Below are 16,453 nucleotides of genomic sequence, written 5' to 3'. Positions count from 1 at the left end.
TTCCCATGTTTCATTGGGTTGCACTTTTATTATTGCGTTGTAGGAATATTTTGCACATATTAGATATTAGTATGTCATCAGTTACATGTTTTGAGAATGTTTTCTGTCTAGTCTGTGGCATACATATTCATTTATTTAATAGGGTCTTTTAATGAGCAGAAGATTTTTAATTTTGATGTAGTATAATTTATCATTTCTTCTAGTCCTTAGTTACTGCTTTCTGTGTCTTAAGACATCTTTGTCTTCCCTCTAAATATGTTTTCCTCTTATTCTCCTGTTTGCTTTTAGATGCTTTATGGTTTCCATTTTTATTTTTAGGACTATGATTAATTTTAAATTAATTGTGTATATGGCGTAAGATAGGTGTCAAAGTTCTTTTTTTTTTTTTTTCCAAGTGGATATCAATGTGTTCCAGCACCATTTGTGGGATAGACTTTCTGTTTCTCACGAGATTGCATTGGCACTTCTGTAAAAAAAATTAAATCAAATGACTGTTTAAATTTAATCTATTTTGGCTCTATTTTCTGTTTCTTTGATGTATTCATAGATTTTTATGCGACTAACATTTTCTCTTGCTTTGGAGTTCTTGAAGTCATAAATTATAAGTCACACAACATTTTCTTTGTTTTTCTCCGAAGTTTGCTTTGGCTATTCTAGTTCTTTTGGGTTTCTATATACGGTTTAGAATAGAATCAGGTTTACAATTTCTCAAAAAAAAAAAAAAAAAAAAAGCTTGGTGGGACCATTATGGGGATTGCATTGAATTTATAAAACAATTCAGGAGATAATTGACATCTTCACACTATTGGGTTTCACAATCCATTCTTCATTTATTTAGGTCTTTTGTTTCCCTTTGCAATGTTTTGTAGTTTTCAGTGTAGTGGTCTTTCATGTCTTGTTAACTTTATTTCAAGTATTTTTCTTTGTTTTCCTTCTTTTATTGTATGTGAAATTTATTTCATATTTCATTTTTCAATTGTTTCTTCCATTATGTGAAATGCAATTAAGTATCGATGCAAAAATTCTCAACAAAATACTAGCAAATCAAATTCAACAACACATTAAAAAGATCATTCATCATGATCAAGTGGGATTTATCCCTAGAATGCAAGCATGGTTCAACATTTGCAAATCAATTAATATTATGTGTCATATTAACAAAATGAAGGACGAAAAACCATACGGTCATTTCAATTGATGATGAAAAAGCATTTGATAAAACTCAACATCCCTTTATGAAAAAAAATGCTAAAAAAGTTGGGTATAGAAGGAACATACTTCAACATAATAATAGCCACATATGACAGACCCATAGCTAGACTCATATTGAATGCAAAAAAATTGAAAGCCTTTCCTCTTACATCAAAAACACAACAAGAATGCCCACTTTCACCACTGTTATTAAACATAGTACTGGAAGTCCTACCTAGAGCAATCAGATAATATGAAATAAAGAACATCTAAATTGGAAATGAAGAAGTCAAATTGTCCTTGTTTGCAGATGATATAATCTTAAATTTTGAAAAACCTGAAGATTGCACCAAAAAACTATTAGAACTAATAAATATATTCAGTAAAGTTATAGGATACAAAATCAACATACAAAAATCAGTAGCATTTTTATACGCCAACACTGAACAATCTGAAAAAGAAATCAAGAAAGTAATCCCATTTACAATAGCTACAAATAAAATAAAATACCTAGGAATTAACCAAAGAAGTGAAAGATCTCTGTAACAAAAACTATCAAACATTGGTGCATGAAATTGAAGAAGATACAAATAAATGGTAAGATATTCCATATTCATGGACTGGAAAAATAAGCATTGTTAAAATGCCCTTACTACTCAAAGCAATCTAGAGATTTAATGCAATCCCTATCAAAATACCAATGACATTTTTCGCAGAAATAGAAAAAACAATTCTAAAATTTATAGGCAGCCACAAAAGACCTAGAATAGTCAAAGCTATCCTAAGCAAATAGGACAAAACCAGAGGAATCACATTACCTGATTTCATACTACAAAGCTGTAGTAATCAAAATGGCATGGTACTGGCATAAAAACAGACACATAGATAAGTGGAACAGAATATAAAATCCAGAGATAAATCCATACATCTATAGTGAAGTTATCTTTTAAAAAGGGCCAAGAACATACACTGAGGAAAGGACAGTCACTTCAATAAATGGTTCTGGGAAAACTGGATATCCATATGCAGAAGAACAAAACTAGACCCTTGTCTCTCACCATGTACAAAAACACAATCAAAATGGATTAAAGACTTAAAGCTAAAATCTCAAACTGTGAAACTACTACAAGAAAATATTGGGAAACTCTCTAGGACATTGGACTGGGCAAAAATTTCTTGAGCAATACCCCTCAAGCACAGGCAACCAGAGCAATAATGAACAAATGGGATCACATCAAGTTAAAAGGCTTCTGCACAGCAAAGGAAAAAGTCAACAAAGTGAAGACACAATCTACAGAATGGGAGAAAATATTTGCAAACTGCCTGTCTGACAAGGGATTAATGAGCAGAATATATAAGGAGCTCAAATAACTCTATAGGAAAAAAATAACTAATAATCCAATAAAAAAGAGGCAAAAGATCTGAATAGACATTTGTCAAAAGAAGACATACGAATGGTAAACAGGTGTATGAAAAGGTGCTCAATATCACTGACCATCGGAGAAATGCATATCAAAACTACAATGAGATATCATCTCACTCCAGTTAAAATGGCTTGTATACAAAAGTCAGGCAATAAGCAATGCTGGCAAGAATGAGGAGAAAAGGAAACCCTTGTACACTATTGGTGGAAATGTAAATTAGTACAACCACTTTGAAGAACAGTTTGTAGGTTCCTTAAAAAACAAAAAGTTGAGCTACCATACAATTCAGCAACCCCACTCCTAGGTCTATACCCAAAAGAAAGGAAATCAGTATATCGAACAGATATCTGCACTCCCATGTTTATTGCAACACTGTTCACAATAGCTAAGATTTTGAAGCAACCTAACTGTCCATAAACAGATGAATGTATAAAGAAACTGTGATACATATACCACAATGGAGTCCTATTTAGCCATAAAATAAGAATAAGATCTTGTCATCTGCAACCACATGGATGGAACTTGAGGTCATTTTTTAAGTGAAATAAGACAGGCACAGAAAGACAGACATCTCATATTCTCACTTATTTGTGGGAGCAAAAAAATCAAAACAATTGAACTCATGGAGACAGAGAGTAGAAAGATGGATAACAGAGGCTGGGAAGGGTAGTGGGGTGCTGGGAGAGGCAAATGGGGATGTTTAATGGGTACAAAAATTAGGAAAAATGAATAAGACCTAGTATTTGATAGCACAACAGGGTGACTACAGTCAATAATAATTTAATTGTACATTTAAAAAAGAACTAAAAGAGTACAGTTGGATTATTTTTAACAGAAAGGATAAATGCTTGAGGTGATCAATGCCATATTTACTCTGATGTGATTATTACTCATTGCATACCTGTATCAAATCATTTCATGTAACCCATAAATATATACCTACAAATAAAAAATAAAATAAAATAAAATGATTTTGTATATTGACTTTGTATCTTGCAGCCTTAGAAATTCACTTATTACTTTTAGTTATTGCTTTTTAGGTTTCCTAAGATTTTCTGTATAAGCAAACATGCCATCTGCAAATAGAGACACTTATTTTCTTTCAACCTTCTTTATGCCTTCTTTTTTCTTTTCTTTTTTCTTGTCTTATTGCTGTAGCTAAGATGTCCAGTAAAATGCCAAATAGACATAAGACTGAAATCCTGTCTGGTTCCTGATTTTAGGGGAAAATTGTCAGTCTTTCATAATTAATTGTAATGTTAGTTATAGGTTTTTCATAGCAGACCTTTATTTGCCTAGTAAGTTTTCTTTTCTTTAAAGCTTACTCAGGGTGTTATTAAAGTCTTGAATGGGTGTTTAATTTTATTAAAGTTTTTTTCCTGTATCCATTAGGAAAATTGTATTTCTGTTAGTATGCTAAATTGCATTGATCTGTTTTTCAAATAAAGTAACAATGCATTTCTGAGAAGAACCACACATAGTCATAATACATTATGCATGCTTGATATCACTAGATTTTATTTGTTAAGGCTTTTTACATCTATGTAATGAAGGATATTCATCTGTTATTTTCTTGTAATTCCTTTCTTCAGGCTTATACAGGCTGCATTAAACTGGCTTCATAAATGAGTTGGAAAGTGTTTTCTCTCTATTTTTCTGAAAGACTTTGTATAAGGTTAATTTTATCTTTTTTTTAAATGTTGAATAGAAATCACTAGTGAAGTCATCTGGACCTGGAATTTGGGCTAAGGGAGGATTTAAAATTATAAATTTATTTCTGTATCAGACAGAGTGTTATGTCAAATACTTTTTTATATCTAGTAAAATTTTAGTACTAAATTTTATTATAATTTAGTAAATATATTGTCTAATTTCCTTAGTGACTATATAGACTTTTCAGAGTATCTACTTCTTTTTATGTTAGTTTTGATAAGGTACATTTTTAAGTAATTTTCCATTTAATGTAAATTTTTGGATATATTGTCATAATATTATTCATGATATTTCCTGATTCTCCTTTTAAAGTATGTAGGGTATGTAGAGATAGTGCCTCTTTCATTCCTAGTATTGGTTTTTGTGTTCTTCTTTTCTTGAACTGTCTAGCTAGGGACTTATCAATTTTATTAGTCTTCTCAAAGGATGGCATTGCTGAGTTTGTTCATTTTATCAATTGTTCATCTTTCTATTGTATTGCTTTCTACTCATCTATATTGTTTTCATCTTTTTTTTGGTCCTTTTTTATTCTTTCCTGAGCTTTAAAGGTAGCTATGCAGTTTTGAACCTTATATTATAAAATAAATATCTAAAGCTGTAAATTTTCCTCTGAGTCTTATTTTAGTTGTACTTCTTGAATTTTAAATATGTAGTATTTTTATTATAGTTAATGTATTTTAATATTATCTGACTTGTTTAGTGATTTCTTCTTTAACATGTGGATTATTAGTAATGTGTTCTTTAATTTCCAAATATTTTGAAGCTTTTAGATATCTTACTGCATGAAAAGATCAAAGGTTACTTCCTCATCTCTCTGTCTGATGTTCCTGCCCTTTATGACTCTCTTGCCTTGAGTGCGAGTAGGACCTGTGCCTGGGTTCTAGCCAATAGAGTGTGGCATGGAGGAAGGTCTCAAATCAGTAGAGTCTTTATTGAGCCAGCAGACCCAGTCAATACCTAGAACCTGGTGAGAACCTGGAGCAGAGAACCCAGCCTCATGAGAACCTGGAATAGAGAACCCAGTTGACCCTGGCTCAAAGTCCTGAATCCTAGAAACCGTGAGATAATAAATTGTGTGCAGTTTTAAGCTGCTCAGTTTGTTATAGTTTGTTAAGTAGCAATAGAAAATCAATAGTCTGACTGTTCTTGATTTTTTAAATTTAATTTTATTGTGGTCAGAAAACATACTCTATATGATTTCTGTTATTTCAAATTCATTTCTCTTTGTTTTCTGGCTAAACATACAATCTATACCAGTACCATATTCAGTTAATATGAAGGTACAATCAGAAGATGTTAGAAGTATTTTTAGAGTACCAAATCTCAAATAGTTTTATAAATATCAAATAGTATGAGGTATTTGATAGTGTTCTAATACATCTTCTAAATCTTAATTGGTCATATGTCTATTTTTTAATGTATCTTTCTAAAAACTGGACCCTTTTATTATTATTAAAAACCTTTTTTATTTCTGATAATAATTGTCTTGAAGTCGGCTTTGTTTGATATTAATATAGCCACTCCAAGTTTCTTATGCTTAATTGTTTTCATTGTATATCTTTCCCATCTACTTACTTTTAAGCTACTCTAATACTTAAGGTGAATCTCTTTAGACAGCATATAATTTGGTCTGTTTTTTTTTTAATGAATCCATTCTGACTCTACATTTAAGCTAAAACAAGATACACATTGAGTTCATATGCCAATGTTCAGTATTTTTCACTAATGAAGTGATCACTCAACTTTTCTGGTTCTGATAAATGTTGTCCAAGCTGGATTGTCTTATGTGTGTCTTAGATTTCTTCTTTCTTAGACAATATTCATTTGTACTTACATTTATTCAAAGTTCAAAGTAGATTGTATTCTTGCCAAAATATTTCTAGGAAAGTCTCTGCTTCTATCTCATATTGGCTGCAAAATGCTGGTTGTAGTTTTGTGGCAGTGTAATCCTCGCCTTTCTGGTCCTGGTACTTGATGTTTCAGTTCGCTCTATAAGATCATTGTTCTTTGTGCTATGTGAATGGGCGTGGTGTTTTAAACCATTTGACTAAGGAAAGTCACTTACTACTTGAATAAGAATCTGTAAGGCAGAAACTCAATTACATAGATACATGAATTCCATGATAATTCCAGGGTAATACCATGAGACATATCCTTGGGTTTGCAACACACCTATGAAGTAGGTCATACAGAAACCAACTAGTGAATTATTCATATAATTAAGTCTCTTTGAAAACAAGACCAGAAGATAAAGCTACTTTTTAAAATTTATAGACTTACACGTACATTTTGAAGAGTCTAGTTTATCCTATTATATATCTCTTTACATCTTCCCATCTATCATGTATGGTCAGGATGGAAGCACTCAACATTTTCAAGTTATTACTCCTTCAACTCAAAACTCCAGAAGTACACTAAATCATATATGTTGTTTTCTTACCAAGTAAAACCATGTGGAAATATAGTACATAAAATTGCCTTTGTTATTAAAAAGCATCATAATTACATTCAAATGCTAGTGATGTTTAAGAAAAGATTGCATCTTTCTCTTTTTGTCTTTTTCTTTTCAGCCCTATTCCTGTATTGGGTAATGGCCTTTATTACAAAAACAATAAAATTGGTTAAGTACTGTCAGTCTGGCTTGGACATATCAAACCTGCGTTTCTGCATCACAGGCATGATGGTCATCTTGAATGGGCTCTTGATGGCTGTGGAGATCAATGTCATTCGAGTCAGGGTAGGTAGCTAATGGCTTTTGTTTAGTTAGTTGGATTCAAGACCCCAATATGAAAGATTACAGTTAGCTAGAAATCATTAGTATTTACATGGATGAACACATGTATTTGATTTATATATATAAATATAAAGTTGAACTAATCACTAAATTCAGGCCATTAATGTTTCAGAAATCTCATTGTGACCCTAGAAACTATTTATTCATTCACAAATATTGATTGATCAAATGCCTGCTATGTGTCAGATATTATGCTCAGTTTATATTACAGAAGAAATTGTTTTTAGGAGAAAGTTCAATCATCCATGATTGGTCTCAAAGCACACCTGGGTTAAGCAAAATACTGCATTCTCAGAAATTTAAAACTGAAAAGAAAATAATCTAATTCAGTTTGCTCATTTCACTGATGAAGAAACATGAAGAGATAGCTTTGGCTATTACTTGGACCATATCCAAAGTAATATGGTCAAGACACATACCTGGTTTGTAATTGCAAATCAATCATACTTTCCAGCACTTAATACTGTCAGTTATGTTGTGTGAGATACTAGAGTTAGATTTTCCAGTATTCATTTTTTATCAGAGAACTTTGAACTTGATCTGTGAGTAGAAACATATATGCTACAATGAATGTGGAGAGTAGTCAGTTAACATCAGGAAACCATAGATCAAGAAACTCAATAATGGTGTTGATAATACCTTTTAAAATCTAAACAATGTAAAAACCTTCATTTGGTTGACCCTGTCATAGGATATAATGAAACACTGACTCTTAGTAAAAACTATCTTTTAAAAGGTTAAGTGATCTTTTAGAATTGACCCCAAGAGGATTGCATGCAAAATTCTGGCATTAACTAGTTAATCTAGTCACAACAGAAGGAAATATCTCAAAGAATATTTCAGAAAGGGATGGAAGGAGGCATTAAAATATAAATTTTGGTGACCTGAAATGAAAATGTAGAAAACGTTGAAATTTTATTTTTAATATGTGGAAAATAATTGGACTAATTGTTATACTGTGGAATTTTTCTTGCCACAGAGATATGTATTTTTCATGAATCCTCAGAAAGTAAAGCCTCCTGAAGACCTCCAGGATCTGGGAGTGAGATTTCTTCAACCATTTGTGAATTTGCTGTCAAAAGCAACATACTGGTGGATGAACACACTTATTATATCTGCTCATAAAAAGCCCATTGATCTGAAGGCAATTGGAAAATTGCCAATAGCAATGAGAGCAGTAACAAATTATGTTTGCCTGAAAGATGCATACGAAGAACAAAAGGTAATTTAGCATCTGTCTTCCATGTGCTTAATTACAGAGAATGGTCCTGTTGGCATGAACCCGGGAGGCGGAGCTTGCAGTGAGCTGGGATTGGGCCACTGCACTCCAGCCTGGGCAACAGAGTGAGACTCTGTCTCAAAAAAAAAAAAAAATATGTGTATATATATATATATATATATATATATATATACACACACACATACACAAACATATACACACACATATATACACATATATACATATATACACATATACACATGTATATATATACACACATACACATGTATATATATACACACACACATATATATACACATGTGTATATATATACACACATATATATAAAAACACAAAGCTTAGGCCAGGCATGGTGGCTCATGCCTGTAATCCCAGCACTTTGGGAGGCCGAGGCGGGTGGATCACCTGAGGTCAGGAGTTCGAGACCAGCCTGACCAACATGGAGAAACCCTGTCTCTACTAAAAATACAAAAATTAGCAGGGCATGGTGGCGCATGCCTGTAATCCCAGCTACTCGGGAGGCTGAGGCAGGAGAATTGCTTGAACCCGGGAGGCGAAGGTTGTGGTGAGCTGAGATCGCACCATTGCACTCCAGCCTGGGCAACAAGAGTGAAACTCTGTCTCAAAAAAAAAAAAAAAAAAGACACAAAGCTTAAATCGTATCTATGGTTAAGGAAGAGCAGATTTCCTTCATCTGTCTTCCTCTGTACTTTTGAATCATGTTAATTGGGCCTGGAAGACTGGAAGAGCCAATGAAGTATACTTATATTAGTTGCTCCATTAATACATGACAAAGGATAGAGTGAGTACTGTCTTTTCTCTGGGACATGTCACCAAGTGGAAAGTAAGAATTAAGTTCAATGATCATGTATAACTAATCCATTACCATATAATATTAATAACTCATGAAATTTTTGTTATTGTCTATTCACAAGCATAATACGTTTGTTATATAAAGAGGTAAAATAGATACAAACTAATAATCACTTTTGAGAAATTAAAAGCCTTACATTAATTACTGACTAAAATTTAGCTTCTATAATAGAGTTCAAAAGGAGAGACTAAATTAAATAAAAGGGCATTGTCTGCCTCTTCCATGTATCATCCTATATGGCTGCCAAAATTGGCTTCCTCTGGCACTTTTCCTAAGTATTCATTATTGTTTTAAAAAATTTAAAGGTGAGAGTCTTTGGATATTTTCATTTTGTCTTTTATCATTCTAAATAGTCATGCATGCTACCCACAGTGGTAGATGTGTTTTCTATTGCCATCATCTACAAATATCATTGCCATTTAAAATAGGATTCTCAACAACACTGGAAGGAAATAGAGTATGGTAAAACAGCTAATGAGTTTTTGGCTGTTCTAAATCAAGATCAACAAAGCATTTATGGTAAATGATGAAAATAATCTCTGTTTTGTGTCAGAAATATGTGTTATGAAATTAAATGGCAGGAAAAGGTTACAACAAATGAATCTGAGTCATTTCTCTGGTTTCACCTCTGGGAAAAGTATTGCATAAAATTTTTAAAACTGCTAAAGTAAAGATGTTTGCAGTCTAGCCTAAGCATAGCTTAATTTTTCTGAGTTCTTTTTATAACAGAGATTAGCTTGAACTTGGTGTGTTAACATCTACATAAACTTTGGAAAACAAATTATTTATTTATTTTAACAGGGGGTTGCATAGGGAACATAATTGAGCTCTATTCTAGTGAGTTGACTCCCTTGTCACAATGAAAAAACTTTATCTACCTCCTCCCTAAGTTTTAATTATGATGATTGCTCAGGTCTTAAAATTTTATTTACAACAAACAACTGTAGCTGTGTGAAGCCATGAGTTGACTTAAGTATAAATGCTGTTCTTCATTTTGTATTTCTTTGAGGAATACCTAGGAAACACAAGTCTACCATAATTTTTTAAAGTATTGACTACCATTCAGGGAGATAAGAAATACCATGGAGAAGAAACAACTTGAAGTTGGGATAATCTGTTTTGTTTAGTTTGTAATTATTGGATAGGCAAACCTGTGGTGATGTAGTAACTCCAAAACTCTTGACCAGTCTGCCTATAACCTTGATCTTTGTGCTTTACTTTTTTGCTTGCTATGCAATGCTATTTGGCAATTTTCGTGACAAATATATATTTTCCGAATCAAAGAAAATTGAAAATGAATTAGGCTTTAAGAATCCCGTGTCATCCTTTGATAACTAAAATAATAGTCTTAGAAAAACTGTCTTGTTTACTTCTCATTCTCTCTATTTTATTAAAATGCATTCAGTAGCTACTATTTTCATAGAAGGCAAGGATACAGAATTATGCATGCTATGCTTAAAGGCACATATTAACATCAATTTTTAAACCCTTAAAATATTTTTTGAAGTATAAGAAGGAATTTCCATACATGAGATTAGTTACTGCTCTAAGCAGTTTTATTTTGTTACATCTGGTTTTTTTTTTCTTTTCTTTTTTCTTCAGAAAAAAGTTGCAGATCATCCAAATCGGACTCCATCTATATGGCTTGCAATGTACAGAGCTTTTGGGCGACCAATTCTACTTAGTAGCACATTCCGCTATCTGGCTGACTTACTGGGTTTTGCTGGACCTCTTTGTATTTCTGGAATAGTTCAGCGTGTGAATGAAACCCAGAATGGGACAAATAACACAACTGGAGTAAGTTCCTGGTGATTTTCAACGGAAACATATTATTGACGGATTTCATTGTAATTGTCACTTTTTATTAATGCAGTTTTATGAGTTGTTCAAATAGGCTTTTTTTTTTCAGAGAATTGAATGCTTTCTAAAAGAAAGAAAACAGTAATTTTCCTTTTAGAAAAAAATCACGTGTTTATGTATTTATTCATTGAATGAATCTGGCCACCAAAATTATTTCTCAGATTCAGAGCCTATAAACATTTAACAAGCATTTACGGTATGCCAGAAACTTTGTGTAGCAATTGCGCATTGACTGTTTTATTTAATCTTTATAGGAATTCTTTAGAGAATTTTTATACATGACGGGTGGCTGAGTCACTTCTTTAGAGTCCTGTGACCAATAATACTAGCAAGGTGATTTGTAATATTGTACATTTCTCTTTTCTTATATAATAAAAACCACCACCCTGTTTCACAATGATCAGGGCAAGTCACATTATGATATTTTATTAGACATTATGTTATTATATTGGGGCTATATAGTTAAAATACTATGTGTTTACTATCATAAATATATAATTTTTATTTTCTATTTTTAATAAAGACTGCACTGTGAACTTCCTTTCTTTCTAAGTATTGATTTTCGTAGTTCCACATATAGAAACTATCGCCAGATGAATCCATTTTCCTTTTCTATTCTCTCAATCTGATTTCCTGTCCTCTTTCCATCACCTATTAAAACGTTATGCAATATGAGAACTGACATTAAATGTTGCCTCTTCGGTGAAGCTTTTTCTGATCATCCTAGTTGGAATCTGACTCTCCTTGATAGTCCCTTAACACACTCTTTACTTTATGTTGGCACTTACTGAAGCCTATTACTTAGAGATATGTTTATCTTCCTAGGTTGTAAGCTTATGAAACAATTATGGTGAGCCATTCATATTTGTGTTCACAATGCTTAGCCCAGATCCTTGCATACATTAGTGTTCAATTATAATGGAAATGAACCAGCTATTTTCACCACTGAATACACTTTGGTGATGTTTTGTCCCTACTAGCCTAATTACATACGGATATCTAAATTCCACAGAGTTTATCCATTATCCTTCTCCCTTGCATATATTAGCCACATGTTTTGCTAAGAAAGAATAGGACTTGCACAGTTGTATATATTCCCACAAAAAAGGAGGAAGGGACCAGAAGTAGAATTCTACTAGGTCTAAATCATAGAAAATAAAGAGTGTCCAAACTGATGTAATATACTTAGTCAAATGTTATCTTTCCTTCTTTTCTAACAAACAACTTACCATATGCTATTGTTACAAACAAAAATCAATTTTGGATATCCTTATGCTGAATTCAGTCGTATTCCTACTAAAAGAAAATTTTGTAAGTCATGTTTTGTTACTGGTAGTGTTGCATGGGTGATATAGCCAAATTACCCATTTTATAATTTATTATTTATCTTATTAGTATAAATTCAGATATCTGAAAATCAGAAAAAGGCAACTGAGTGGAATTACTTTAAACTAATAAGGCTACCAAAATTGTATATTTCTTCCATTGGTCTTGCTGGCCAGCTATCAATTTTATAGCTTCCACTTCCAAATTAGAGTGTAAACTAACTTGTCTTTTTATTTACTGCTTACCATTTTACTAAGGTTGGATATACCTTTGCAGGAAATGCATTCTAATTTTTTAAAAATAAATTTTACCTTTTTTTCTTCAATTAGGCATTTCCATCACTCATTAATCAGTTAGGGATTTTATGGATTTACCTGGTTTGTATTGTATTTCACTGCTGTATAATAAATACATTGAATTCTTATATTTAAATATTATGTATCTTTTAATAAATGCAAACTGTACACCTGGTCTATAAAAAGACGAGTTTTAATATGTCACTTTTTTTCTTTTGGGACAAGATTTCAGAAACCCTCTCATCAAAGGAATTTCTTGAAAACGCTTACGTTCTAGCAGTTCTTCTCTTCTTGGCTCTTATTCTGCAAAGGACATTTTTGCAGGCTTCCTACTATGTAACCATAGAGACTGGCATTAACCTCCGTGGAGCTCTGCTGGTATGTAAAGGCTGTGAATAATATTTGTTTCCTAAGAATGCTATATACCATTCATTGATAAGAATAGTAGTAGCTTCAGTTTTGTTCTTTCATTCCATTTTCATTTTGGTATTACAACAACAACGTTTCTATAATCTACTTAATGAAAGAAACAGAGCTAATTAATAAACCTATTGAATTAAAAATAACTTTAAAATAATGTTAAGAAAAATATTTTGAAATCTTACATTTATTTATCTCTTTTTGTTTGTTCTAGAGCTTATGCTTAAAGTTTAATGCATGTTTTTATTATATCACTAGAAAAAAAGAAGTCTGTATTTGGTTGAGGACTGAAAATAACTATACTGAAATAGAAATAACTGTAGTGGTTGATTTAAGAAGATGACCTTATAGAATTTTTCTTTTCTTTTTTCTCAAAAAAAATTAAATGTTTGTTATTTATTTTCAATGAAAATAATCATAGTGTCAATTTTAAGTTTAGAGCTTTATGTACTCTTCTTTTTTTTTTTTTTTTTTTTTTTTTTTGGTAGGCCATGATTTATAATAAAATCCTTAGGCTCTCTACGTCTAACTTATCCATGGGGGAGATGACTCTGGGGCAGATCAACAACTTAGTCGCCATTGAAACTAATCAACTCATGTGGTTTTTGTTCCTGTGTCCCAATCTATGGGCTATGCCTGTTCAGGTAGGTAGATAAATATAAGTAAGATTTTTGTTTGCAGAGGAAATAAAACAAAAAAAGCAGTAATGTATTTAGCTCCGTAAAAGGTGTATAGTTTTTGAATGTGCAAATATTATACTCTTTTATAGAAAAGGAAACTGAGACTCAGAAATGTTATAGCATAGGTTAAGAAAGAGAAGTTTGAAATTATACTGCTTGGGTTCAAATATCTGCCCTACCCCCTCATTTACACAAGTGCTTAACTCCTCAAAGCCCTAGTTTTCTTAACTGTAAATGAGAATAATAATAGTATTTCTCGTAAAGTTGTGGGAATTGTCAAGGTTAAATAGGTTAATATGTCTGTAACATCCAGCGTAGTGCCCAGCATTTCCTGGACATCCAGTAACTGTTAGTTGTTAGTATTATTGCCTCGATACATGTAAGTCACAGAGCCATGGTTTGACCCCTTTTATTTTGGCAAGCTCTCTTATAGCATTTCTAAACGAGAGCAATTGCTTCAATCAATCGCATAGTTTCAATAGTTAGTATACTGCAAAATGTCACACTGCATAAAATGGTAAGAACAGTGACAAACTGAAGTGCTATTTAGCTATTTCCTATGTAAAATAACATTTTAGTAAAGACACATGTTTTCTTCTTCCCCTAACTGGGTAAAATGGCAAAAGAAATATACTCAGTTTTTTCCTCTGTATAAACTGGACATTTTTAATTATCTCAAGTTTTGCATTCTGTAGATGAAGCTTAAGTGCTAGATCTTATTTGAAAAAATCTATCATCTAAGTCCCTGTGTCCCACATTTATTAACATGCATAAAGTAATAAAGAAGATGCTAGTTTTTAACTTGTTTGCCTTTTCATTTTTTAATAGAAAACCAAGGCAAATAAAAGTGTATATTATGCACGGTGCTTGGCACAAAGTAGGATTTGAGATGTACTTTGTCTCATTTTATCAAAATATACTTATATAAAGGTGAATTAGGTAGCTGCCTAGGTGGTGTAATTTCAAGTGCACCAAAGTCTCTGAATGACTGCATCATGGGTGACCTTAAGGAATTTTTTGTTTTTATTGGATATCTCAAACTACCTAATTAGCTAGGCAGTAAACGTGTCATTGGCCCAAGAAAGCTGCTATTAAGCTATTATCATTGGCATATAGGCATAAATTATATACTTGAACTGCATGGATACAGTTCATTAATTGATGTTTTGATCCATGATAAATCAGAGAGAGAGAGAGAGAGAGAATAGGATAGCAGGGGTAAATTCTGAGTTTTAAAGGAAAAAGAAGACAGCGGCAAACCAGAGAGGATAGGTCTGAATGGTTTTGCCTTTGGTTTGGGGAAAGAGAAGAATTTTAAGATAGGGCACCAACTTTAGCTTTTTTAACAGTCTTAGTTACTGTCAGCCTTCTTGTCAGTAAGTGACGTCTGGAGTCATAAGAAGGTGAGGAGCTCAGCTCATTCCTTTAGTCCACAGACAACCATCGTCTACTCACATGATGCTGCCCCCTACTTTTCATCCTCTCAGCCTTGAAAAGCTAGTACAATTCCAAGAAAATATAGAATGTCAAATTTATACCTCCTAAAGCTATATCTAATGCTAAATGATATACCTAATGCTAAATGACGAGTTAGTGGGTGCAGCACACCAGCACGGCACATGTATACATATGTAACTAACCTGCACATTGTGCACATGTACCCTAAAACTTAAAGTATAATAATAATAAAATAAAATAAAATAAAATAAAAGAATGTCAAATTTATGGTGGGTGACAGCATTTTCAAGAAAAAATTTATGCCCTTTTAAAAATCTGAAGACTACTTAAAAAAGGTTGGAAGCGTCATGGGACCACTTTGCAGCTTCATGCAATAAATTGGTTTGACATCAGTTGTACAGATTATCATACTAAAAATACATTCCTAGCACTTAGCCTTCTCCAAATAAATCAGAGTAAAACCCAACTGTCACAGTTGGGTTGACTTGATGGTTAATTCTGTCCCTCTAGAGAACCCTAATACCGTTGACTTCCAAATAAACAATATAATAATTAAGAAATACTACATTTGCACTGAAAATTATTTCCTTTCATGCAATGGCTCCCACAACCCATTCATTTTCTCTTTTCCATGTGTTTTTCTCTCTAGATCATAATGGGCGTGATTCTGCTCTATAATTTACTTGGATCAAGTGCATTGGTCGGTGCAGCTGTCATTGTGCTCCTTGCGCCAATTCAGTACTTTATTGCTACAAAGTTGGCAGAGGCTCAGAAAAGTACACTTGTAAGTAACATCTTTTGGAAACTTAATTACAAAAATGAGAAATGCTGTTTTAATTTTATAATATAGGAAATTAATACATACCACTAAAGATAATTTGGAAACAATTATATTTCACTTCAGTTCTTCGGCAGCAAATGTGTATTTTCCATGTTGCGAAAACTATTTTTAAAAGTGGATTGGAAATTTAAAACTTGATGATCTTAGACTCAAAATACTAGAATCACAGTTCCTGATGTTTTAAAGTACCATGAGGTGATAAGGCTTTCAGTCTTCTTAGATCACTTATCTAAAGAATCCTCTTAAGCGTACTTTGAGGCTATTGAATGTCAGTTATTGACACGCAAGAAATGGATCAAGGCGCAAGTGAAGGGTCAAGTTTGCTACTTCTAAAAT

General features: G+C 32.5%; 1 protein-coding gene across 5 annotated transcripts in view; it reads left to right on the top strand.

The window, feature by feature from the left end:
• Positions 1-16,453, top strand: part of ABCC9 (ATP binding cassette subfamily C member 9) — a 149,907-nt gene that overhangs the window by 19,261 nt on the left and 114,193 nt on the right. For 3 of the 5 annotated variants that reach the window (XM_054443897.2, XM_054443900.2, XM_063672485.1), the window contains 6 exons: positions 6,899-7,065; positions 8,102-8,344; positions 10,839-11,033; positions 12,944-13,096; positions 13,627-13,782; positions 15,926-16,060. In XM_054443897.2, the coding sequence (XP_054299872.1) occupies positions 6,899-7,065; positions 8,102-8,344; positions 10,839-11,033; positions 12,944-13,096; positions 13,627-13,782; positions 15,926-16,060 (1,049 nt within the window). The remainder of the gene's footprint in view (positions 1-6,898; positions 7,066-8,101; positions 8,345-10,838; positions 11,034-12,943; positions 13,097-13,626; positions 13,783-15,925; positions 16,061-16,453) is intronic. The other 2 variants (XM_063672486.1, XM_063672487.1) reach the window with 1 other exon arrangement.

The sequence above is a fragment of the Pongo pygmaeus genome, chromosome 10 (assembly GCF_028885625.2).
Source record: "Pongo pygmaeus isolate AG05252 chromosome 10, NHGRI_mPonPyg2-v2.0_pri, whole genome shotgun sequence".
In the NCBI taxonomy this organism is placed as follows: Eukaryota; Metazoa; Chordata; class Mammalia; order Primates; family Hominidae; genus Pongo; species Pongo pygmaeus.
This window is presented reverse-complemented; position numbering and strand designations above follow the sequence as displayed.